The sequence below is a fragment of the Dipodomys merriami genome, unplaced genomic scaffold, assembly GCF_024711535.1.
Source record: "Dipodomys merriami isolate MVZ:Mamm:240054 unplaced genomic scaffold, mDipMer1.0.p SCAF_85, whole genome shotgun sequence".
NCBI classification, from domain to species: Eukaryota; Metazoa; Chordata; class Mammalia; order Rodentia; family Heteromyidae; genus Dipodomys; species Dipodomys merriami.
The window spans coordinates 5462844-5489404 of NW_027206457.1; the positions used below are offsets into that span (position 1 = coordinate 5462844).

General features: G+C 38.7%; 2 protein-coding genes and 1 non-coding gene across 9 annotated transcripts in view; all 3 read left to right on the forward strand.

Moving 5' to 3' along the window:
* The window catches only part of CUNH16orf87 (chromosome unknown C16orf87 homolog), a 78261-nt gene extending 62339 nt beyond the window's left edge, over positions 1–15922 (forward strand). For all 7 annotated transcript variants that reach the window (XM_070011916.1, XM_070011913.1, XM_070011914.1 and 4 more), the window contains one exon: positions 3779–15922. In XM_070011916.1, the coding sequence (XP_069868017.1) occupies positions 3779–3897 (119 nt within the window). In that variant the 3' untranslated portion in view covers positions 3898–15922. The remainder of the gene's footprint in view (positions 1–3778) is intronic.
* Positions 15923–20575: 4653 nt separating this feature from the next.
* The window catches only part of Mylk3 (myosin light chain kinase 3), a 46985-nt gene continuing 40999 nt past the window's right edge, over positions 20576–26561 (forward strand). The window contains exon 1 of the mRNA XM_070011950.1: positions 20576–20712. Coding sequence (XP_069868051.1) covers positions 20671–20712 — 42 coding nt within the window. The 5' untranslated portion in view covers positions 20576–20670. The remainder of the gene's footprint in view (positions 20713–26561) is intronic.
* Positions 23779–23911, forward strand: LOC138820271 (small nucleolar RNA SNORA1). The gene has a single exon (XR_011369805.1). It is a non-coding gene; the product is annotated as a small nucleolar RNA SNORA1 (small nucleolar RNA).

A 26561-nucleotide genomic window follows, 5' to 3' on the forward strand; every position in this document is an offset into this window, starting at 1 on the left:
CTGAAGACCTGAGGGACAGCGCCCAGGCCCAGAGTTCAGGCCCCATGACCGGACCCAAAAAAAAAAAAAAAAAAAAAAGCAGAAATTAGAACTGTAGCTCGAGTGGTAAGAGCACTACCCTTGAGCACAAAGAGGCTCATGGACAGCACCGAGGCCCTGAGTTCAAACCCCACAACTGACAACAACAACAAAAAATTACAGGAATAGAAACTTTAGCAAAAGTTTAAAGATAAAATTGAAAATTCTTGGAAATATAGCAGTAAGAAGGTTTCAGAAAAAGGAAAAAGGAAATTAAGAAGAAAGTTTTCACTACACTGGGAAGCATACTAGGACTGTGATCCAGGTAAGCCTGAGCAAGAAATGAGACCCCTATCTCCAAAATCAGCAGAGCTAAAAAGGTGGAGGTATGACTCAGTCAATTGAGTGCTTCCCTACCAACTTAAAACCCTAAGTTCATATACCAGTACTACCAAAAAAGAAGTGCCCATAAAATCCTGATCAAGTGGATGGCTAAACATAAATACCAAAATATATAATCAAAATACATAATCAGTATAATCAATATATAATCGAATATATAATCAGTATAATCAGTAGCTCTTTGGTTAAAGAAAAAATTCCTAAACTTTCAGAAAAAAAAGGAAATAATTAAAATAGTATTTGAATTAATACAGTGGTAACCCAGTTATCAAGAAAGTCTCCTGTTACATGAATATTGGTTGAATTTTTAAATTCATTAAAAAAGAAGCCAGACAAAAACAATACAATGTTAATGAAGTTTAAGGAAAGGCAAAATGAATTTATGGGTGCTGGTGAGTTTAGTAAAAGAATATAAATATGCTAGAGTGCAGAAAGTTTTCTGGATCTTGATTACAGTGGGAGTACACATCTGTTAGAACTTATTTTCCATTTAAGGTGATCTGTGTTTTACTGTATGTAAATTTGGCAATAATTTAAAATAACTTCAGGAAAAGTTTTGAGTTTTCTCCACAATAACACCAGTAGTCAGAAGATAATTTATTATCTTAATCATTCTTAGGGTACTCCTCAACAGTTTTTGCTCAGCCAAACTATAACTTGAAATATAGTAATGATGCTTTCTTTTTTTGGGTGGGGTCTGGTCATGGGGTCTGAACTCTGGGCCTGGGCACTGTCCCTCAGTTATTCAGCTCAAGGCTAGTGCTCTACCACTTGAGCCACAGCGCCACTTCTGGCTTTTTTTCTTTTTGCTTATGTGTTGCTGAGGAATCGAACCCAGGGCCTCATGCATGCAAGGCAAGTGCTCTACCACTGAGCCACCTTCCCAGCCCCTAAAGAAATTTTTTTTTGCGGGGGGGGGGGGGAGTCCAGTCATGGGGCCTGAACTCTGGGCCTGGGCGCTGTCCCTCAGCTCTTCAGCTCAAGGCTAACACTCTACCACTTGAGCCACAGCGCCACTTCTGGCTTTTTTCGTTTTTGCTTATGTGGTGCTGAGGAATCGAACCCAGGGCCTCAGGCATGCAAGGCAAGTGCTCTCCCACTGAGCCACCTTCCCGGCCCCAGTAACGATGCTTTCTTATACTCAAGGACTCCAAAATTTTGCTGCTCATACTCCCTTTCTCAGGAAGCTATTGCAAATTACATGACACCACAATGAAAAGCCAAGAATATCTAACTCGAGAGAAGATAAAATCCTCAGATTAATTTTGAAAAAAAAAGATTATGGGGGGGGCAGGGGGAAGATGGGAAGGGGAAACAAAGAAAGAGGTTACAATGCTTGATAAGAAATGTACTCATTATCTTGCCCATGTAATTGTAACCCCTCTGTACAGTATTTTCACAATAAAAAAAAATTTAAAAAAAAGATTACAAGATGGTGATGGTACATTAGACCTAAAGAATGATCAGGTTTTCCTTTAAAAAGACAAAACAAAGGAAATACCTAGTGTGTGTATACATCTTGGAAGATTTATATATGAAGAGAGAATTTGAATTGAATGACAAATTAATAAAAAAGAATCACTTCAAGGAAACTAATGCACGAGAAAAATATCATCATTCACAGAGCTGTAATGTAAAGACGTTCCCCAAAATATAATTTAGTTATGAGACAAGGAAATGTTCACTGTTTGAAGTGGGAACAAGAGATGCAAAGCATTAAGATGAATGTTCCATGCTAGAAAATTTATGTCTAAAACTAAGATGAGCATCTGAAAATGTTACTTGTAGATGGATTTGTTTTTCTGTTAAAAACAAAAAGGAAGTCAAGTGGCAGTGGCTCATGCCTGTAATCCTAGCTACTCAGGAGGCTGAGATCTAAGCATTGTAGTTCAAAGCCAGCTGGGGCAGGAAAGTCTGTGAGACTCATCTCTAATTAACAACTAGAAAACCCGGAAGTGGCGCTGTGGCTCAAAGGGGGTAGAGAGCTAGCCTTAAACAAAAGAGCTCAGACAGCACCCAGGCCCTGAGTTCCAGCCCCATGACAAAAAAAAAAAAAGAGGCTGAGATCTGAGGCTTGAGGCTTGCAGCTAGCCTGGACAGGAAAGTCCCTGAGACTTTTATCTCCAATTAACTACCAAAACACTGGCCCAAAGTGGTAGAGCACTAGCCTTGAGAAAAAGAACTCGGGAATAGTGCCCAGGTCCCCAGTTCAGGACTGGCACAAAAACAAGCCAAGCCATAAAGGAGCAACTTGAAAAAGTAGTTGAATTTAAAGAGTTTTTGTAAAAATAATTTGACTAGATGATATGCACATTTAACTTTGATTAAATTAGCAAAAATTACAAAAAGTTGCATAGTGGTAGCTCATGACTATAATACTAGCTTCTCAGGAGGCTGAGATCTGAGGACCACAGTTCATAGCCAGGCATAAACTGAAAAATCCTCTTATTCTCAATTTACCAGGAAAAAAGCTGGACCTAAGGTATTGTTCAACTGGTAGAGCACTAGCCATAAGCAAAAAGCTGAGAGAAAGCCTGAGGCCGAGTTAAAAGCCCTTCTATACTTGCAAGTACACGTACAGATACACATAGACAGAAAAAGAAGAAAAAATGATTATTAGTAAAGCCTTAAAAAATTAGAAATAATACATATAAAAAATGCAGCAGTGGTACTCAGTAAATCCTATGTTAAAAATGAACTATACAACTTATGGGCGGGGGGAGAGGGGGGAAAGAGGAAGAAACTGGATGAGAATGAAGGAAGGGATGACATTATCCAAAAAGAAATGTACTTACACAATTTACAAAACAGTAGCCCTTCTGTACATCACCTTTATAATAAGTTGCTTAATAAAAAATTAACATCTTGTTAATTTTTAACAAGATGTTCATTTTTACTTTGTTTCATATTTTAATGATGTTCCTTTTTCTCAAATTTTCTATTATGAGCTTTGAATTTGGATCCATCAAGAAGAGAAAAATAGAAATTAAAAAGTCAGTTATTCTTGTTTCTTCTAAGCGGGTTAAGGTGGAGATGATCATGTATTAATAAAGTTACCATTAATGTTCAGGATGGACCATCTTGTAGAGTGAGAAAATTTTGAGAAATTCATACTAATAGACACAAGATTATTACAGAATGATATAGCCATTAGATTGTACAAAGAAATATATATTCTTCATTTGGTCTTCATTCCAAGAGTACCTCTGACTAACAAAAATCTTTTTCAATTCAATAGTGTGGCGTCGAATGTTACTATCTTATGCATTATATTGCCATTTAATAGCTAAAAGTTTTAAAATTTTCTTTTGAAAAAATACTGCCTTCCGTGTTAAGCTTTCCCTTTTTCTTTTAACAGAAAAACAGGAAAAGGAAATTGACATCTATGCTAACCTCTCTGATGAAAAGGCTTTCGTGTTTTCAGTCGCCTTGGCAGAAATAAATAGAAAAATTATCAATCAAAGACTTATTCTCTGATATTTGTCTACAAAATTTGTTGAAAACATTCTTCAGGATTACATCAGCAAATTCTCAAACCATTATGGAGCATTCTGGCAGCATCAATAAGGGCCACTGATATTTTTTTTTTCCTATCATTTAGCCTGTGCCACAGTTTGAGTACAAAGCTGTAGGTTTGTATTATTATGGGATTTCTTTTTTTACCAAGGAGTATTGTCAATTTTTGTGTTGGGATAAGTAAGGGTATTTACAAAAACTAACAATGCTGGATGGATGTTAAGAGGATAAAAAAGGTGAGAGTAGAGGTGGAAGTATGAGAACTAGAGATGAAAATGCTTAATAGTTTTCAGATTTGCCACCAGAGATGCAATATTTTAAACACTGTCAGAAAGAGTGACTTTTACATATGTATATTTCAGATTTTCAGCACTAACAGATTACATACAATTCATTTACTTTCAATAAATTGGCAATTGATAATTGAAGGGGGAATTAATATAAACCGTAAATTTGTCTTCAGCTGATTTTTTTGAGGGGAATTTTTATGACTCAAGGTGGAGTTATATTTTAGGAGACTCTTTCTAGACAGTTTAGAAGTTTGGGTGCTATATGAAGAAAAACATTTAAAGATATACTTCAGATTTAAACACCTTGTTTTCTTGAATGTAATTTATTTATTGGTTAAAAAAGCTTTTCTGCTTTTAAGATGGTGCCTGTTAAGCTAAACATAAAATATATTTATTACATGCAAGTATTTCTTAGCCATGTTTAAGCAGTAATATTTTATCTAAGTGGATGTTCATTTAAACATCCTGTTACTTAACCTTACTCTGGAAGAAAAATAAACCTTAATATTGAAAGTAAGTAGATTAAATAGTGTGAAATATAGCTTTTTGTCCTAGTGGTTTGTGAAATAGTATTTTAGTTCTTAATTTTTATGTTAATTCATAAGCACTTACAGTTAATTTATTTTGTGCTAAATATTTTTGTATTTTGACCTACCAATTTAATGATTAACACATTCAAATTTGGCATTAATGTCACTTCTTTACAATTCCTTCTCCTTCCAGCCTATGGAAGTCTCACATTCTTATTAGGGGAGTTATTTGTAAGACTTTGTCCCAATTTAATAGAATCCTCTTTTTATGTATATATGATTATTTTTAAGTGGCACACAATACTTATACGTACTTGTGGGCACAGTGATTGGCATATCTATCCCCTCATTTATAATTTTTTGTGTGTTGTAAATATTCAGAAATCTCTATCAGTAATTATTGCCAGTTATAGTTCTCTTTCAGTTTCAGCAGTAGCATTGCCAGTTTTGTCCTTAAGCTTGCATAGCCTTTTATCTCCCTAAAGAAAACAGGCCTACATTTTTTTCCTTTATTTAGGTTGGTAGCCAGCAGAGGGAGCTTAAGAAGTACACTATTAAGATTTTAGATTTTCCTAAGAACCTGTTTCCTCATAACTACCAGAAGGTACTACTAAATTTATTTTGTTTGCATTAAACTCCTAGTAATAATGTTTTCCTAATAATAAAATGTGATTTTTATCTTTGAAACATACTATTCAAAAACTTTTATTTTTACCATGAAAGCTTAAAAGTGATTAATAAGGAAAAGCAAGAACGGCTTGTGGAGTTGACATCTCTTTAAAGAATACTTGTTGTTACAGTGTATCCCCTTACAGCTGAGGACTTTAGAGGAATATAATATTAAAATATTAATTGGCTATGGTTAAAGAAAGATACTGACATAAGCTTGCCATGTAGAAACTTAATTTCCTTCATATGCTCATAATGTCAGCTTGTTGGCATATTTAAAGCTCCTCAGTTAGAGCAGCAAATTAGATGTTTCTGTTTTGTGACAGAACTCTTTTAGCCAGTTTCTCTAAAATATATATAGAACATATAATAGATATGTTTGTAAGCTGTCTTGTTATAAAGTTTGTCTAGGTCTGTTGTAAAATGGTCCCAGAAAAAAAGTACTACTTTGTCAATGGTGATGAAAGAAACCCCTCTTATCACCAAATGTCTTACAAGTGTTATTATAGTTCTTTAGTTACTTGAACCAAAATTTATTCTGCTATAACATCTATAAGTAATAATCATTCACATTGTACTGAAATGGTTCTATGGGTTTATTGAAGATATATGTATCTTAAAATTTGATTCAGATTAATACAAGTAATTTTGGAGAATTATATATAGAAACTATAGAAATATTTGTAGCGTAAACTTCTTTCTGACTTTCTAATTCCATGGTATTCCACAATATTTTGGGGAATAATTTAATACTTGATGTTTGATTTTGTTTTTGTTTGATTTGTTATGTTTAGTTTTAAGCAAACATGGACATTTTTTTCCCATTTTCATGGACATGGAAGCTTTGGGTTATGTTTAAATATAGATTATCTAAAAAGTAAGCAGCTAGGTTGGTGGTAGATACTTGTAATCTCAGCATTTGGGAAGGAAAGGCAGGAGTATTATAATGAGTTCAAGGATACATAGTGAGTTTGAGGCCAGCCTAGGTACGTATAGCAAAATTCACTCTCAGAAAAACAAGACAAAAAAATTACCTGAAAGTAAAGAAAACACTGCAAAGTGCATTTCATTTAGCAATCATATTATTACCAAACAGTTTACATTCTGATGGGATAAAAATAGAATTGCAAGGCTGAAGATACAGTTTATTGATATTACCTAGTATATGTGAGGTTCCAGATTCAAATCCCCAGCACCATCAAAACAGAAAAATTACAAATGACTTAACATTTATTTATTTATTTTTTGCCAGTCCTGGGGATTGAACTCAGCCTGGGTGCTGTCCCTGATCCTCTTTGTGCTCAAGGCTAGTGCTCTACTACTTGAGCTACAGCGCCACTTCCAGCTTTTTCTGATTAGTTATTGGTGATAAGAGTCTCACAGACTTTCCTGTCTGGGCTGGCTTTAAACCACAATCTTCAGATCTTAGCTTCCTAAGGAGCTAGGATTACAGGCATGAGACATGCCTGGCATGACTTAAAATTTTTGTCCAAGGTAATTCACTTTTTTTTTTTTTTAACTCAGGATTGAACTCAGGGTCTTGTGCTTACTGGACAGGTACTTCACCACTTGAACCATGCCCACAGCCACATATCTTTAAATTTTAGATACTTTTTAAAAAAGCAACTTCTATGTTGCTTTTGAAAGTAATGGGTTTCTTTCCTCAGAATTGTTTTAAGTTTGGTTTCCTAACTAGTAATTGTATTAATTTTCTAGTTACTATTTTAAATATGACTGCTGTGTGTGTGTGTGTGTGTGTGTGTGTTTTGAGGGTGTGTGTGTGTGTGTGTGTGTGTGTGTGTGTGTGTGTGTGTGTGTGTGTGTGTGTGTGTGTGTGTGTGTGTGTGTGTGTGTGTGTGTGTGTGTGTGTGTGTGTGTGTGTTGAGGTTTTTTGAGTGCCCTGAGCTCTGTCTCTGAGCTTTTTCACTCAAGGCTAGCACTCTACCACTTTGAGCCACAGCTCCACTTCCTGCTCTTTTGGTGGTTAATTGGAGAAAAGAGTCTTATGGGCTTTCCTGCCTGGGTTGGCTTAAAACTCTTATCCTCAGATCTCAGCCTTTGAGTAGCTAGGATCATAGACATGAGCCACTGGTGCCAAGCTTGTTTTTCTTTTGTTTTTTTGAAATTGAAACTTGCCATTCTGCCTCACCCTAATGACTGCTGGGATTATGCAGTACTGTGACCCTTAGTATCCTTGGCATCCTTGCTTTCCAAAGAGAGTACTGTTGAGAAAAGCTTCAAGTGCTCAGAATGTGTAGAGGTTCATTTCTCTACTGAGTGTACTTGACTCATTTTCCCATAATGCTGGCCAATTTTTACTAAAGATATACCACCTTTCAACAAATCTAAAGTTTTAAGTTTATCATATCATTGTATGTCCTTTTTGATTTATAAGGATCACCATAACTTTTATTTTGCTTTTTCAGCACTATTTGCTTTCTTGGGAGGCATTTTTTCACAAAATTTAGAGCAGGAAAACACTCAGCAGACCACATAGTGATATAAACACAACCGATAGTGTGGGACTAGGTAAAAGCTGTGCTTCATCAACTGAGCTGCATAATACATTCTTGGGAATTTAAAGTTTGTGTGTATGTATGTATGTGTGTCTGTGTCCTGGGGCTTGAAGTCAGGGCTTGGGCACTGTCTTTGAGCTTCTTTTGCACAAGGATAGTGCTCTATCACTTGAGCCACAGCTATACTTCTGGCTTTTTTGTGATTAGAGTCTCATGAACTTTTCTTTCTCCTTTTTTTTTTTTTTTTTTTGGTCGGTTGTGGAGCTTGAACTCTGGACCTGGGTGCACGCTATCCCTCAGCTCTTCAGCTCAAGGCAAGCATTCTACCAGTTGAGCCACAGCACCACTTCCTTCTCATGAACTTTTCTGCCTGGGCTGGCTTCCAACCATGATCCTCAGATCTCAACCTCCTGAGCAGCTAGGATTACATGCCTGAGCCACTTTCACCTGGTTTCAACTTGCTAATCTTGGATTTTTTTTTGTTTTACGGGAGCGCTTTGCATTTTTGGCTTCAAAATTAAAATGACCGTAGCAGGGCACCGTTGGCTCATACCTGTAATCCTAGCTACTCAGGAGGCTGAGATCTAAGGATCAAGGTTCAAAACCAGCCGAGGCAGGAAAGTTCATGAGACTCAGTTAACGACCAGAAAACCAGAAGTGACGCTGTAGCTCAAGTGGTAGAGTGCTTGAGAGCTCAGGGACAGCGCCCAGTCCCAGAGTTTAAGCCCCACGATCAACAACAAAAAAATAAAATTAGGTGACCTTTGTTTCTTATATAATGAATTGGAATTATTCTACCTGTTTTCTGAAGGAGATGTGTAGAATTACATTGTTATTTAAATATTTGGTGGAATTTACCATTGGAGCCATAGTGGCCTCAAGATTTCTATTTGAGAAGGATTTTACTATGAACTAAATTTAATAGTAAGCAACTCAGTGATATATTTCTAATTGAATATATGATATGATTTTTAAGAAGCTGGTACATTTTATCTGAATGGTTGCAAATTTTGCTTGTAGAATTGTTTGTGTATTCTTTTACCATTTCATGTTTTTGCCATAGTGATGTTTTCTTCATTGTTTCTGATAGTGGTCTTTTGTATCTTCTTCCTTTGTATTAGAAGAAAATAATAACCCTAATAATTTAGGCTTATTAATTTTATTGATTTTTTCAAAGAACTAGCCTATACTTTATTAATATTTTTGTTGGCTTTCTCTTTGAAGTTTTATTATGTCCTCCTTTCTATTTGCCTTGTGTTTATTTGCTCTTTTCAAATTTATAAAAGAAGCTTAAATTGTTAAAATCATTCTTTTCTAACAAAATATTTAATACCTTAAATTTGCTGTTTTCCATCATGATGTTGAGCAAGATTAAAACCAGTTTAGTGGAGAACAAATAAATTATACTTTGGGGACTAGTAAGGATTACAATTTGAAAAAAATAGTTTCATAGTTTTGAAAATGTGCTTTCTATGAACTTGCCTTTAAGGATATATGTTTGCTTTATCCACAATATTTTGTTGTACTGTATTTTCATATTTGTTCAATTCAGAATGTTTTCTAATTTTCTTGACATTTACATTTCCACTTATTTAAAGGTTAGTCTAGTTACTTCTATTAGTAATTTTTGTTGTTTGTTTTATTATGGTCAGAAAACATTTTGTGTGATTTCATTATTTTAGACAGATATGGTGCTGTAATTATGGTTCTGTTTTCCCTTCAGTTCTGTTAACTTTTGATAAGATGACAGTTTTGTTATTGAGCACACAAATATCTTTGGTATATATTCGTGGTAAGTTGATCCTTTTGTCATTATGTAATATCTGGCTTTATTCTCACTAATTTGCTAACAATATCTTAGAAACATTTTTTCTTTTTTCTTTTTAAATTTTTTAATTTTTGCCAGTAATAGAGTTTGTACTAAGAGTCTCATGCTTATTAGGCAAGTACTCTACCACTTGAGCCACACCTCTGGCCCTTTTTTGCTTTAGTTATTTTTGTATAAGATCTCGTATTTTTGCTCAAGTTGGTCTTGGATAGCTTTCCTATCTATGACTGTTATCACTCATAGCTTGGAATAGTAGGCATATGCAACAACAACTGGCTAATTTTGAGATGGGAGTCTCTCTACCTTTTGCTAGGCTAGCCTGTTCTGCAGGCTGTCTGATGATCTTCACCTTCTGAATAGACAAGAACAATCCATTTTTCTTTTGATTAGCATGTTTTTCTTTTGATTAGATGTTTTTTGTTTTGTTTTGTCTTTGGTGCTACTGGGTTTTGAACTCAGGATCTTGCATTTGTTAGGCAGGTACTCTACAACTTGAGCCATACCTCCAAACCCTTTTTATTTTGGCTATTTTTGAGATAGGGCCTCAATTTTTTGCCTGGCCAGCTGGGAATGTCACCAACTGGGAAACAGGTGCATACTACTGATCCTACCTTTTTGTTGTTGAGATAGGATCTAGCTAAACCTTTTGCCCAGACTGGCCTTTGAATTTTAAGCCTCACAATCTCTGTCTCCCAAGTAGTGTAAACCACCTGGCTTGTGTGGTATGTCTTTTCCATCGTTTTTAAATCTGTCTATATTATTTTTTATTTTGATTGTATGGGTTGGTAGGTGCATGCACTCAGGACCTGGCTCTGTTCCTGAAGTTCTTTTGTTCAAGGCTGACATTCTACCACTTGAGCCACAGATTCACTTCTGGCTTTTTGGTGATGGAGACCAGAGTCTCATGGACTTAATCTTCTTGGACTGGCTCCCAACTGTGATCCTCAGATCTCAGCATCCTGAATAATTTAGGATTATAGGCTCTGTATTACAATATTTTTCTGTTTCTGTTTTCTCTCCTTGGGCCCTCTTCAGTAGTCTTTTGAGCATTTTTTATTATTTATTATGTGCAACTGTCTTCTTGTATAGTTCTTTTATTATCATAAACAGTTATATGAATCCCTTAAAGACAATATTTTAACTGTTTAAGTGGATTGTAGAAATCTTAACTATTTATATAATTTTTCTCTGTTTCATTGTCTATTAAAATTATGAAACCTATGAATGTTGTAATTGTCACTTATAATTATTAGAGTTGTTTTTGTTTTGTTTCCTTATTTTTATTTAAGACAGAATCTTGTATAGTTCAGGTGGCTCTCAAACTTGTAATCCTCCTGCCTCTGACTCCTAAATTCAGGGATTATAGGTATGTGTCAATGCACCCAGCTAAATTTTTTCTTAAAAAAAAACTCAAAAGTTTTTTTTTTTTATATTTCTGGTATGCTTCCTTAATTCCTAATGTTCGATGTTTACATTGGTATCATACTCTTTCCAGCTGAAAAACTATTTTAGCATTTCTTTTGGAGTTGATCTGCTGTTACTTTTCCCTAATTCATGATTTTTCTGGATACAAAATTCAATGTTGACAGTTCCTTTGTTTCAGCAAATTAAAATACATCATAGCTTTCTACCTTTGTGATTTCATTGGCAAATGTGTAGTAATTCAAATACTTTTTTTCCTTATATAAACATGTTACTTAAAAAAATCTCCAGAGGGCTAGAAAGTTGGCTCAGTGCTAGAGTGCTTGCCTCACATGCATGAGGCCCTGGGTTCGAATCCTCAGCACCACATAAGCAGAAAAAGCTGGAAGTGGTGCTGTGGCTCAAGTGGTAGGGGGCTAGCCTTGAGCTGAAGAGCTGAAGGACAGCAACCAGGCCCAGAATTCAAGCCTCACCACCGACCAAAAAAAAACAAAAAACAAAAAACTCCAGAGTTCAAGCCCTTCAATCAACAACAATAACAAAAAAAGCTACTCTGAGTTTGTCACCCGTGGCTCACTTACAGATCTTAGCTAGAATGGGAAGCTGAGATCTGAGGATCCAGACTTGAAAGCCATCCCAGGCAGGAAAATCTATGAGACTCTTACCTATACTTGGCTACAAATTAACTCTTTAAAAAGCCAGAATTGAAGCTGTGGCTCAAAAAGCACCAACCTCCAGCACAAAGAGCTTAGAGACAGTGTCCACTTTTTGAGTTCAAGCCCCAGGACTGACACATATACAAAAAATATTAGCTACACAGACCTGGAAGACATGGTTGGAAGATCATGGTTGGAAGCCTGTCAGGACAGAAAAGTCAGTGAGACTCCATCTCCTAAATTAACAGCAAAATACTGGACTGGAGGTGTGGCTGAAGTGGTAGGTGCCAGCTGTGTTTAAGAAAGCTTATTAGGAGGCTGGGAAGGTGGCTCAGTGGTAAAGCGCTTGCCTTGAGCTGAAGAGCTGAGGGACAGCGCCTAGGCCCAGAGATCAGGCCCCATGACCGGACCCAAAAAAGAAAAAAAAGAAAACTTATTAGAAGCATCTCGCCCTGAGTTAAGCTCTGATATGACACAAAGGGGAAAACAAAGTTTTCTCTGGCTGTTTTCAGGAGACTTTTGTCTTTTGTTTCCTCTGAATTGATTTTGATGTGTATGTGTATAGGTTTTGCTGAATTTATCCTCTTTTGAATTTACTTTTTAAGTGTGTAGGTTCATGTCGTTCACAAAAACAGTCGTCCCTTGCTATATCATGGTTCACTTATTGTGGCTTCACAGTATTGTGGGTTTAAAACCAAACAAAACAAGCATGTAAATAGTGCTACCTCACCTATCGGTGGGTTTTATATTCCAGAGACTCCCATGATAGGTAAAAATCCACAAAGTAGCAATAAGTGAACTGCAGTATATCAAGGGACAACACTGGGATGTCGTGGATTTTCACTTATTGCAGGAGTCTCTGGAATATAACTCCTGCTATAGTTGAGGGGTCACTGTATGGAAAAAAAGACATTTTTTTTGCCAGTCCTGGGGCTTAAACTCAAGGCCTGGGCACTGTCCCTGAGCTGCTTTTGCTCAAGGTTAGTACTCTACACTTGAGCCACAGCACCACTTCCTGCTTTTTTTGTGTATGTGGTACTGAGGAATCGAACCCAGAGCTTCATGCATGCTAGGCAAGCACTTTACCACTAAGCCACATTCCCAGCCCTGTATGTAAATTTTTCAATCATTCAGATGTTTTTTCTATTCTCCTTTCTCTTCTGAGAGACCAATGATATAAAATGTTAAGACTTTTTTATACTGTCTGATCCCAAAGGAATTATTAATAATTATTTCACTTGACATAAAATTATATATTATACACTGTGATCTTTCGATTAATAATGAATATATTGCAGAATGACTAAAGTCAGGATGATATGCATACATACCTTTATCACATTTACTTAGCCATTTGTTTATGGACAGAGCACTTAAAATACCGTCTCAACAGTGTGTGTGTGTGTGTGTGTGTGTGTGTGTGTGTGTGTGTGTGTGTGTGTGTGTGTGTGTGTATACGCGCACGCACGCGTGCACTTAAAATACCGTCTCAACAGTGTGTGTGTGTGTGTGTGTGTGTATACGCGCACGCACGCGTGCACCAGTCCTGGGGCTTGAATAGGGCCTGGATGCTGTCCCTGAGCATTTTTTTGCCTTAAGGCTAGTGCTCTACCACTTGAGTCATAGGCTCAACTTCTGACTTTTTGCTGGCTAATTTGAGCTTTTACCTCACTTGACCGAAAATAGGAATCTTGCTTAACTTTTGCCCAATTTGGGCTTGAACTGTGATTGTCTTGATCTCTGAATCTCAAATAGCTGGCACTATAAACATAAATCTGTAATATTGGCATGAACCAAGTTTTGTATGAGATGGTATCTTTGTGATTTTGATTTGCATTTTTCTCATGATTATGGTATTGATATCTTTTTATACACATGTTGGCCATTAACATATGTCTTTAGAGAAATGTCTTTTTGTCCTTTGGTCATTTTCAGTTAGATTATTTTCTTCATATTTTTTTGAGTTCCTTATATATTCTGGATGTTAACTCATTACATGTACACTTTTCAAATAGCTTATTCTGTTCTGTGACTTTCATTTTGTTGTCTCCATTCAATGTACAAGATTGTTAGTTTGATATTAAGGTTTTGGTTGCCTGTGATATGCAAAAACAAAAAAAAAATCATTGCTATGCTAAATACCAAGAAACTTATCTGTGCTTTCTTCTAGAATTTTATGGTTTCAGGCCTTAAAATTAGTCTTATTCCATTTTGAATTGACTTCTATATGTGACATTCAATGCAGGTTTATTTTAATTCTTTTTATGTGGATATTCAGTTTTCTCAACACCATTTTTGAAGAAAGTGCCCTTTTTTCATTATATCTCCTTGGTTGCCTTGTTGGAAATCACAGGCATTCCTTGGGGAAATGCTTTGCAGTTTCAGACTGCTGTAGTAAAATAAGTATTAAAATAATTTTTGTTTGTTTCCCACTATTTAAAATTATTTTATAGTATGGCTGGGAAGGTTCAGTGGTGGAGTGCTTGCCTTGCATGCATGAGGCCCTGGGTTCAATTCCTCAGCACCACATAACCAAAAAGAAAAAAGGCCAGAAGTGGCGCTGTAGCTCAAGTGGTAGAGTGCTCGCCTTGAGCTGAAGAGCTGAGGGACAGTGCCCAGGCCCAGAGTTCAGGCCCCACGACTGGACTCCCCCCCAAAAAAATAAATAAATAAAATAATTTTATATTCAGTCTAAAGTTTGTAATATCATGTGTCTAAAATGTATGTACTTTAAGAAACTTAATTCCTAAAAAACAATTATGCAAGTCATATTCTTTTTGCTCTTGGGTGGTCTTACCTTGATGATAGTGGCTGCTGACTGATCAAATCCAGCATAGTGAGTGGTTCTGACAATTTTTTTTAATTTTTTATTATGAAAATACTGTACAGAGGAGTTACAATTACATGGGCAAGATAATGAGTACATTTCTTATCAAGCATTGTTGCTTCCTCCTTTGTTTCCCCTTCCTATCCCTTCCCATATCCTGCCCTCATATCCCCCTCCACCTGTATCCCCCCTCCCCAGGTTCTGACTATTTCTTAACCCAAAATTTGCTATATTGGTTAAATTCCTTTCACAAAACATTTTTCTATAGTACATGGTAGCATTTTAGTCAGTTCCCTCATACCCTGCAGTAGCAACAAAGTTTGTATACTAAATTTAAGGCTATATTGTTATAATTTCAACTGTCTTCATCAGTAGAGTCCACTTCAAGATACCACTTTCTTATTCAGGAGAAGTGTCATAAGATTGAGCAATTCAGTCACACTTTATGGTCAGTTTTGTAAGTTAATCAACACCTGAACTCCTGTTGACGTTGATACTTTGGCCTTCTCTCATGAATCATGAATGTTCTCACCTGGTGTGATGCAAGAGAATACTGAGCTCCAGGCCAGCACAAGCCACATAGATCCTGACAAAACAAGGTCTGGGGACCTGGTTTGGTGTGTGGCTACTTGGGATGAAGATCAGAAGGATTGAAGTTTGGTGCCAGCCTGGGCAAAAAGCAAGATCCCATCTCAACGAAAAGTTAGGCATAGTTGTGTGCATCTTTCATCCCAGTTACCTAGGAAGCACAAATAGGATCATAGTCATGTGCTACCATACCCAGACCCTTAGAAAATTTCTTAACACTTGGAAGTTACAGTTACTACCTTGGTTCATGGACTGTAGAATGGGTGTTTATTAGCAATACAGCTTATTCTGGGGACTGGGAAGGTGGCTCAGTGGTAGAGCGCTTGCCTTGCATGCATGGGGCCCTGGGTTCCATTCCTCAGCACCACATAAGCAGAAAAAGCCGGAAGTGGCGCTGCTGCTCAAGTGGTAGGGCGCTAGCCTTGAGCTGAAGAGCTGAGGGACAGCGCCCAGGCCCAGAGTTCAGGCCCCACGACTGACAAAAAAAAAAAAAATTCACACTGGCAATACAGTTTATTCTGAAGTCAACATTAATCTCACATGTTTCTATTTAACTCTTGGGTTACCAGGTGTATTTTATCCAGTAGTATTTAAAAAGCCTTTTCTTGAGACTTTCTTAACAATGGGCTCAAAATATTCAATAAATCGGATTCTAAACAGATGTGCTATTCTCTATACTTCATATATTTCTCTCTGTGTGTGTGTGTGTGTGTGTACTGCTTTTGTGTAGTGGGGCTTGTGCTCAGAGCTTTGTGCTCTTGCTTGGTGTTTTCTTTTCAAGGCTGGTGCTCTGCCACTTGAACCACATCTCCACTTCCAGCTTTATGCTAGTTAATTAGAGATAGTCTCATGGCCTTTCTTCCTAGGGTGGTTTCAAGTTGCAATCCTCACATGTCAGCCTCCTGAATAGCTAGGATTACAGGCATGAGCCACCAGTGCTCAGCTGATTTAGTATTATTTCTTAGGGGCTCTACAGTTTTTCAAAATGGTATATAAACATTGGCTTGAAGTTGTTGGATTGACCCCTAACATGAGTCTGCTGGTCCTTTCAGTCCTTGAAGTGTAGTGTAGACATCTCCAACTAGGAAAGCTTTAGATAACATTTTCCAATATGATACTATTTAGTCTGCATTGAAAATCTTAGTATAGTCTCCTTCCTGAGTTGTTGCTAACTGCAGCCTGAGACAGTGTGACAGAATACCTGGCAGAAGAAAATTAGAAAAGGCAGAGAGAGATAGGAGATGAAAATCAGTGGGGACTAAGAGTCCCAAGGCTTTCCAACACTTGGGCCTTGAATACCCACAAGCAAGCATATTTATTTGAGTTCACACAGGAAAGCTTCCCATGGATACATGTAAAATATAAAGCATCTACATTGCTATTACAATCAGAGCTAAATCAGACTTTGTGAAAGACACTGGTTCCCTTATTCTTTTGAGACAGAAGACTTTGCAGCCCAGGGAAAGTCCAGACAAGATATCCACTCAACTAGCCCAAGGTTAAGCTGTGAACGTCTTTTGTCAAGCCTACCAGTTCCCCAGCACAGCTGCTAGCCTAAGGAAAGGGAGCAGGGGAGGGTTGGCAATCCAGTCTCTTAATCCTCTCCAGAGTTGTCTTTTAACCCTTTCATGGCCAGCTTCTAAATGTGCTGTTGAGACAGTGTTCCAACCTCTCAAACCTTTTCCAGGATAACAGCTCAGCTTTAGAGTTCCCTACACTGAGTGATCTTAGTTAGAACTTGATAGCTTGCTGCAGCTTTTACCTCAGTAGTTGTTGCTTCACTTTGCACTTGTTTCTGAGTAGTTTTCTTAAAGCTCATCAGTCTCTTTTGTCAGCTTCAAACTTTTCTGTAGCTTCCTTACTTCTCTCATACTAACTGAAGAGAGATAGGCCTTGCTCTGACTTAAGTTTTGGTATAAAGGGATGTGGTAGGTTTGACCGATTATTTTCTCCATCAGTATAAAGCCTGCTTTGCTTTCTTCCATTTTTGGGGTTCAGTGGAACAGTTCTTTTTCCTTTGCATTCACAGCTTGGTTAAGTGATGTATGAGACCTAACTTTTGTCTTGTTTGTCTTCCAATATGCTTCCTGGTAAAGTTAATATTGTGACTTAATGTGACTCTGTCTTTAACTTGAATACTTAAGAGTTCATTGCAAGCCAAGCACTGGTGGCTCATGCCTGTAATCCTAACTACTCAGGAGGCTGAGATCTGAGAATGATGGTTCAAGGCCAGCCCCAGCAGGAAAGTCTGTGAGACTCATGTCTCCAATTAACCACCAGAAAACCGGAGTGGCACTGGCCAGGAATAAGCCCCATCACCTGTGGATCACCACAAAGAGATCTAAGTCTGAGACCATGGCCAAGGGATTTCACTGTCTTCCCCTCAGATTCCCCGCTGAGCCTAGGTTTAATAGAACACTGTCTCTCCAGCTTTCTTCCTCCTAGAGGTTGACTTATTGCTGGATGGGATTTCAAGCTTTGAGACCTGCAGGCATATTTTCTCAGCTCTTCACCTCTAATGCAGGTCTCAGAGTTCTGCCATCTCTGCATACTCTTCTGCACACTTGGGGAAACCCTAGGCTTGAATAATTGCTGCTCTTAGGTGCATAAATTAGAGGGGGGGGTACTCCTCTTGCTGGAGCAAGAGGGATGCAGCTGGGAGGCTGCGAAGTTTTTGGAGGACCTACTGCATCTTCAGGTATGAAAAGAAAGGAAACGTCTATGTGACTATAGCCCTCACTCAGACAACTGACCCTCAAGTAGGCTAGCATGCAGCTCACATTCTCCAGCAGCTTGGCAAAGTTGTTATGGTAGTTTTATTTTTCTTTTTATTTTTTTGAGAATGGGAGATTTAGCCCTCAAGAAAACACTTCTCCCTAAGAAGTCAACTAAAATGGTAGAAATGTACATCTCAACAGGTGTGCAGGGCTGGGAAGGTGGCTCAATGGTAGAGCGCTTGCCTTGCATGCCTGAGGCCCTGGGTTCGATTCCTCAGCACCACATAAGCAAAAAAAGAAAACAGCTGGAAGTGGTGCTGTGGCTCAAGTGGTAGAGCACTAGCCTTGAGCTGAAGAGCTGAGGGACAGCGCCCAGGCCCAGAATTCAGGCCCCACAACCGGACCCCCCCAAAAAAATAGTAAAACAGGTGTGCAATCACAGTTTAGAACTGTAAGAAACAAGAAAAGACAACCTAATAGGACTCCTAACTAAATCCAAAACTATTGAAGTAACTAAAATGCTAGACAATGAATTCCAAGTCTAAGAAATGATTGGTGACCTCAAAGACGATTCAAACAGCTAATAAAGTTAAGACGTCATTGTAAGAGCTAGATGAGAAAGCCAGGAACATGAACAAGAAATTCAGCAAGGATACTAAGATTCTGGAAAAATAAAACAACCCTCCACAAAAAACTAAAAACCCACAACAATGAAAACATCACCAATAGGCTAGAATAAGCAAAATAAAATATCAGAGATTGGGTCAGGTGTGAAGGGTGGCTCATGCCTGAAATCCTAGCTTCTCAGGAAGCAGAGATTAGGATTACAAAGGCCAAAAAGTGAGACCCCCCCACCCATCTCAACCAGTAGCTGGATGTGGTGGTACATACCTGTCATCCCATCTATATGGGAGACTTAAATAGGAGGATAATGATCCAAGCTGGCTGAACGAAAATATGTGACTCTATTCAAAAAGGTTCTCAGATCTAGCTTTCAGTGGCATAGCACCTGTCTAACAAGTATAAATCCTTGAGTTCAAACCCTAGCACTACTAAACACAAATCAGTCAATTGGGTTGAAAACAAAGATGAGGGGATATTACATTCAAAAAGAAATATAGAAAAAAGTGTGAATGTGGCCTTCAAGAACTCTGAGACATGATCAGAATTCCAAACTTGATAATTGATGAGATAGTAGAAGGAGCTGAAACATAAACCAAAGGAATAGAAAACGTATTCAAGGTGATTACAGCAGAAAATTTCCTAAATCTAAAGAAATATATGTACTTACAAACACAAAAGCCTATAGAAAGAACCTCAAACAAACATGACTGGAAACCTCTCAGTCACAATGCTAACATTACAAACCAAGAAAGAACATTGAAGCTTTGGGGAGGGGTGGTCAATTTACAAAGGCAAACCCAACAGAATTACATCAGACCTCTAAGCAGAAACCCTAACAGCCAGAAAAGCATAGAGTGAAATTGAAATGATATTTTTCCAGGTCTGAAAGTAAATTAACTATCACCAAGATTAAAATATCCAGCAAAGTTCTCCTTTAAAATTGATGGAAAAAATAAAGACCTTCCAAGATGATCACAAATCAAAACAGTATCCACTAAGACAGCACTGTAGATGAGGCAAAAAGAAGGTTCTGAACGTAAGAAATCAGAAAAGAATAAATTCCAGGTATATACAGATAATGAAAATGTCAAACATGTATGAGTCAATAAAACATTGATCTAGCCAAGTGCCCCTGGCTCACACCTATAACCCTAGCTACTCAGGAGGCTGAGTTCAAAGCCAGCTCAGACAGGAAAGTCTGTGAGACCCTTATCTCCAATTAACCACCAGAAAACTGGAAGTAGCACTGTGGCTTAAGTGGTAGAGCACTTGCCTTGAGCTGAAGAGCTCAGGGACAGTGCCCAGGCCCAGAGTTCAAACCACAAGACTGACCAAAGGAAAAACAAAGAGGTAGAGACACACAGATCACAAGTTTGAGGTCAATCTGGACTATACAATGAGACCTTGTCTCTCTCTCAAAAAAAAAAAAGCCAAATACTGAAAGTGTGAATGACCAACACATTTTGATCTATTATCTATAGATAGGAGCAATGACAGGGAGACTATAATGATCTATGGGCATATTTCCCAACAACTAGGAGTGATTTCTTCCTGAAGCTTGGCTGGGGGAAGGAGGCACTGAATTTGCATGTGAGGTATTCCTACTTATTCATTCATCTCACAGAGACATCATTATTTCCTTGTGCTTCTCTGATTGAGAGGTGGAGGAATGAGCAGCGTGGCCTGGAGTGGCTCTCAGCTGGCTGGGGCCAGTTGACACAAGCCACTTAAGTTTCCAAGGAGCCAAACTATCCCCACTCACACATGGTTGATGCATTTGTGTCTAAATGTGGTACAGTCAGGGCACCTGGCCAGCTTCAGGGCAAGAAATAGAAAACCATCTCCATCACCAGGGAAACAAGGGCCTGCGTGCATGGTTTATCCCGGGGCCAATGAGAAAGTTCAAAGGGATGGTCAGTGTGAAAAGGAGACCAGAGGACAGCTTGCATATAATCTGAGATCTTATCTTGGGTTAGAACTGTTGACAAGCCACTTAACTGCCCCAGATTTAAGTATTTCTGCATATAAGATGGAGGAAACAGTATTTACTCATCTCATTGGAAACTTATGAAAACAGTTCTAACGGGATCCATGGATGGAAGGTGGTATGTAAGTGCAGATGATAAACTTAATGTGTTTTTGTGTTTTCAGAACTGTATTAGTGTGGTATGTATGTAGAATTACCAGATAATAGTTTTAGAGTTTATTAAGAATAAAAATGAGCATTTCTTGGCATTATATATATGGACTTGTCTTCAGTGTAACCCTGTTTGGGGGATTGGCCTGTGTGGATCATACTTAAAACTTTCCCCCAACCTCTTGTTATATGAGTGCATAAATCTTTTGAGAATATTGAAGCTGGCAATTGGTCACAGAAGCTTGACAACTTTGCTTTAAAATTTTTCTGAATTAAGCTGGGTGCCGGTGGCTCATGCCTGTAATCTTAGTTTACTCAGGAGGCTGAGATCTAAGGATCGAGATTCAAAGCCAGCCCAGGCAGGAAAGTCCCTGAGACTCTTTTCTACAATTATCCACCAGAAAACCAGAAGTGGCACTGTGGCTCAAGTGGTAGAGCACTCACCTTGAGCTAATGAGCTCAGGGACAGTGCCCAGACCCAGAGTTCAAGTCCCACAACCAACTTCATACAATAAAAGAAATAGAGCCAGGCACTGGTGGCTCATCCTAGCCACCTAGAGGTTGAGAACTGGAGAATCATAGTTTGAGGCCAACTCAGGCAGAAAAGTTCCCAAGACTGCTTCTCAACTCACAGCTGTATGTGGTGGCAATCTAGCTGTTATCAGCTAGATTGAAGGCTAAAATTGGGGGATTGGGATTCTAAGCTAGTCTGGGCAGAAAAATCTATGAGGCGCTATTTTAACAGAAGAATCTAGGTGTGGTAGTGCATCCTTATCATCCTAGCTACAATGGAAAGCAGATGTTGTTCAGAAGTGGGTCTGGGCAGGATGTAAGATTCCATTTCAAAAACTAAACTGAACTGGGCTCCGGTGGCTCACACCTTTAATCCTAGCTACTCAGGAGGCTGAGATATGAGGATCATGAGGATCATGAGTCAAAGCCAGGATGGCGGGAAAAGTCTATGGGACTCTTATCCCCAATTAACCACCAGGAAACTGGAAGTAGCACTGTGTCTCAAGTGGTAGAACACTTACCTTGAGCTGAAGAGCTCAGGGACAGTGCCCAGGCCCAGAATTCAAGCCTCACGACTGACCAAAAACAAAACAAAAACCAAAAACAAAACAAACTAAACTAGTAGACTGGGAATGTAGCTTAGTGATAGAGTGCTTGCCTAGCATACACGAAGACCCGGGTTCAATTCCTCAGTACTACATAAACAGAAAAAGCCAGAAGTGGAGCTGTGTGGTTCATGTGGTAGACCCCTAGCCTTGAGCAAAAAAAGAAGCTCCGGGACAGAGCCCAGGCCATTAGTTCAAGTCCCAGGACTGGCAAAAAAAAAAAAAAAATTAATAGACTAGTACAAAAAAAGGGACTAGATGGGCTAGGAAGGTGGCTCAGTGATAGAGTGCTTGCCTGGTATACATGAGGCCCTAGGTTCAATTCCTCATCATTACATAAGCAGAAAAAGCCGGAAGTGGCTAGAGATACAGCTTAGCAATAGAGTGCCTGCACCTAACAAACATGAGACCCTGAGTTCAAACCCCAGTACCACCAAAAGAAAAGAAAAGAAGCAAAACAAAAAGCAGCACAAAAGAATTGCTTTTCCCTGTGAGATTTGCTATTTTTGGAGGTTCTCCTAAGCTTGTGTTTGTAGGTATTTTCTATTTATTGAAGACTAAGCAACTGACCTCAGCTCTTCCAGTAGGGTTATTAAATATTGTTTCCTGTCTACTAAGGTCCTGAGGAAGTCTATCACTTTATGTTCTTGGTTAATTAAACCTATCTCTGGCATATGTTATCTTTCTAGAATAGTTTCTGAGAGTCTGGGTAAATGGTTGACAATTATAAAATAATAAGCTTTTGTAGAATAACCCAAATTATATACCTCATTTCTCAAAAATAGAAAAAGTTAAAGAAAATCTATAGGCTCACATAGAATTAACTAGATTGGCCTCTATGTAGAATTTAAACAAAAGTAAGAGTCTAATATATGTACTTGTGGTTGTATGTCTGTTTTGGGGGTGAATCATTTACCTATTGCATCTGGGAAGAGCATCATACTCTACAGAAGTTCTAGGGCGAGCCCTGCTCCTGCCAGTGGTGGGATGAGGATCTTGGAACTGCAGGAGGCACTTACATAGAATTTTCAAAGATTGGTCCCTTAGAAATTGCTCCACTTGGGCTGGGAAAGTGGCTCAGTGGTAGAGTGCTTGCCTAGCATGCATGAGGCCCTAGGTTTGATTCCTCAGTACCACATAAACAGAAAAGGCTGGAAATGGCTCTGTGGCTCAAGTGGTAGAGCACTAGCCTTGAGCACAGAGAGGCTCAAGAACAGTGCCCAGACCCTGAGTTCAAGCTCCAGGACCAGGAAAAAAAAAAGCTCCACTTGTCCAGGTGCTGGTGGCTCACACTTGTAAGCCTAACTACTCCAGAGACTGAGATCTGATGATTGCAGTTCAAAGCCAGCCAGGGCAGGAAAGTCTATGAGACTCTTATCTCCACTAAAGTACTAGAAGTAGAGTTGTGGCTCCAGTGGTAGAGTACACTAGCCTTGAGCAAAAGGACAGTATCTAGGCCCTGAGTTCAAGCCCAAGAACTGGCACACACACACACACACACACACACACACACACACACACACACACACACACACACACACACACACACACACACACACACACACACACACACACACACACACACACACAAAGTAGAAAAAGAAAGAAAAGAAATTATTCCACTTTTTTAGCACTCTGGGTTTTGGCAACGTAAGAGCACACATCCTAGAAGTAAATACTTGCTGACACTGGTTTCTGTGTCTGTGCTGGTTCTGGCCCTCCTACTTAAAATGTATGCTCTGCTGTCAGGCCCACCGTTCCTCTTTCCTTTGATTTCATCCTGACAAGATTTGATTAGGGCTTTGTTCACTTGCAGTACAGGACACACATATTACATGTAAATTTTAACATGGTTATACCCATGGGATCAGCACTCATGATAGAAAACATATCCAGCATCTTAGAAGTGGCTCTGTCTAAGGCCTCATTCTAGATAAGAATGGGCACTGTTGATCAGGGTCCAAAACTGGTCACTGAGGCTAAATTCAGACACAGGTTGTGCTTCCATCACAGTATATGCATTGCAGTGGTGACAGTGAGACCTGTAACATAAGCTCATGAGTCAAAAGATAAAATGAGAAATGTGTTGAATCAGTATTAATAGTAATGCAAAGAATTATTCATAACGAGCTTTCTGTAATTTCTTTCTAAGATCCCAAAATTTGATTGTGGAATGACATTTCAAGGATTTTAGATGTGTCATCAGTAATTCAGTAATAGTGCAAGAAGCCCTAGTAAAAGATTTGTGGCAGGGCTGATCAGAGTTTCAGCTTTTTGTTGGTCATTTGAACATAGCAGCTAGATTTTGGCCTCCTGAGCAGTGGTACGGCTGACTTGAATTGTTTGCTTCAAAAAGGGCTGCCTTAGATTTCAAGAGAAATCTTGAGCTTCACTTCGATGGGCACTGAAGGAATCACAACACAACATGTGAAAATTATTAAATAAAAATTTATTGACTTCAAAAAAAAAAAAGAAGTGGCTCTGTCTCCCCATTTAATCACTTCCATCTGTTCCTTCTACCTCAACACCTTTCATAGCATTGATAGTAGGACTGTTGGCAGTACTGCTTAACATCCAAATGTCTCTGCCTAATTATCTAAATCCACCCTCTTAAAGGACTTTATACCTGCTCATCCTGCCCTTAGGCCAGGCCTGCACATGGCTCCTACCAACCAGGCTCTACCTGGGTCTCTATTACTCTGTCTTCACTAAAGTTGCCTTTTATTGACTTCCTCATATCTCATCCATCTTTCAAGATTTAGCTCAAGTCTTATTTCTTCCAAGAAGTCCTCCCAAGTTTCTTTGCCTCAGACTTGGAGCCCTGGATGCCCAGACAGCCAAGGTACTATTTGTTTCCTGCAGTAGACGTTTTTCAGTCCCCAAATCCTAGACCATCTCAGTGTCTTTCCCCTTTATCCTTTCCTGCCCTTAGGACTTTGTCATCCAGATGAACTAGGGCTTCTTCCAAACCTTCAGGTTGTGCCTTTGCTACCGGTTCCTCAGATTTGGCATAAGCAAAGCTCTGAGCTCATGATAATTGACAGAGTGCTTATTTTTTTAAAAAGTAGCTAAAAAAATTTTTTATTGGGTTTGCTCATGGTTAGACTGAGAAAGCATGCAGTTCCTTTTCTGATTCTAGTCCACCAGGGCAGATAAGAAGATCCTAAAATCTTCTGGAGAGAGTGGGCTTCTAGAATCCCTTCCTTCTGTAGTGCTATAAGGTCTAGCTCCCCACTGACTCTCATGGTGAGTCTCAGTCTCCTTGTGAGTCAAATGGAGGCATAGTGATGCTAAAGAACTGCAATACCTTTGTCTCCATGACCTCCAAGAACAAGTCCATCGACACAGAGGGAGAGGTAAAATGGCAAAGATTTATTGAAGAAAAAGATGAGGGGCTGGGAAGGTGGCTCAGTAGTAGAGTGCTTGCCTTGCATGCCTGAGACCCTGGGTTCGATTCCTCAGCACCACATAAGCAAAAAGAAAAAAGCTGGAAGTGTCGCTGGGGCTCAAGTGGTAGAGCGCTAGCCTTGAGCTGAAGAGCTGAGGGACAGCACCCAGGCCCAGAGTTCAGGCCCCACAACCGGACCCCCCCCCCAAAAAAAAGATGAGCAGAGCTCTGGCTGCACAGTGTATGTGGGAGTGCATGGCTTGGGGTGCATTGTGTAGGGGTTAATAAAGCATCTCTAGGAGGGAGATATGTGACTCTCAAGATCACTGGGAAATATGTGAACATCTTTTTAGCCCTGCCTATCTAGAGTCATTCTATTGTTTACATGCAAATCTTCCAAGGACAATGGGTCATGAGGTGGTGCTCAGGTGCCTACTTGCACAACTGCTCAAGGCCATGGTGATGAGATGTCTAGGACTAATTATGAGACAGCTCAAGGCTGTGGTGAGGGATATGGAGCCTCTATGAGAGAAAGCCTATGCCCCAATTACCTGGCCAGACTCTTCTTTACCCTCAGTAGTGCCCTTCAGATGAGCAGCATATGGAAGACACAGCAAAGTGTGGTATAGATGGAATCGTCTTGCCAGTGTGAGCAAAGAAGGCAAGGCAGGGCAGTATGTTAGCATGGAACTGGTTAGCCTGCTTTCAACTCAAAAACATAATTGAATTTTATGAATTGGCAGTTGACATACACAATGACCTAGACACAAATTCAGGTTTTAGACAGAGAGTAGAAAGTTTTAGACTGCTGTTCATTGGAAACAAACATTGGAGACTGGCTGCTTATATTTAAATCCAGATTCTTTTACACTTTGGAAAATGCCTTGACCAGTCCAAGCTTCAGTTTACTTGTCTATAAAATGGAGATACAGCCATTTTCTCTCATAATTGTTATGAGGAACAGAGATATTTATGTAAATAAATCATCTATGATCCATGTATCATCTATGTCTGGCATGAAAATCTGATCAATAAACAGTTATCATTTCCTAGTAAGTATTTGTTATTCAGTAAAGAATGAATGGGACTCCTCTTTGAGGCTCCTTTCCAGATAGTCTCCATACTTTCTTTTATGGCTTTCCTTTCACTTTCAAATAAATTTACTCTGCTTAACTTTAAAAAAAAAAACAAAAAGGAAAAGAAAAAACCCAGAACCTGAATTATGACAAGATAATCCCTATGTATAACACCTTAATAATTACAATAAAATTATATTTTAAAAAAGGAATTAATGTGTGATTGAATGAATGGGTGA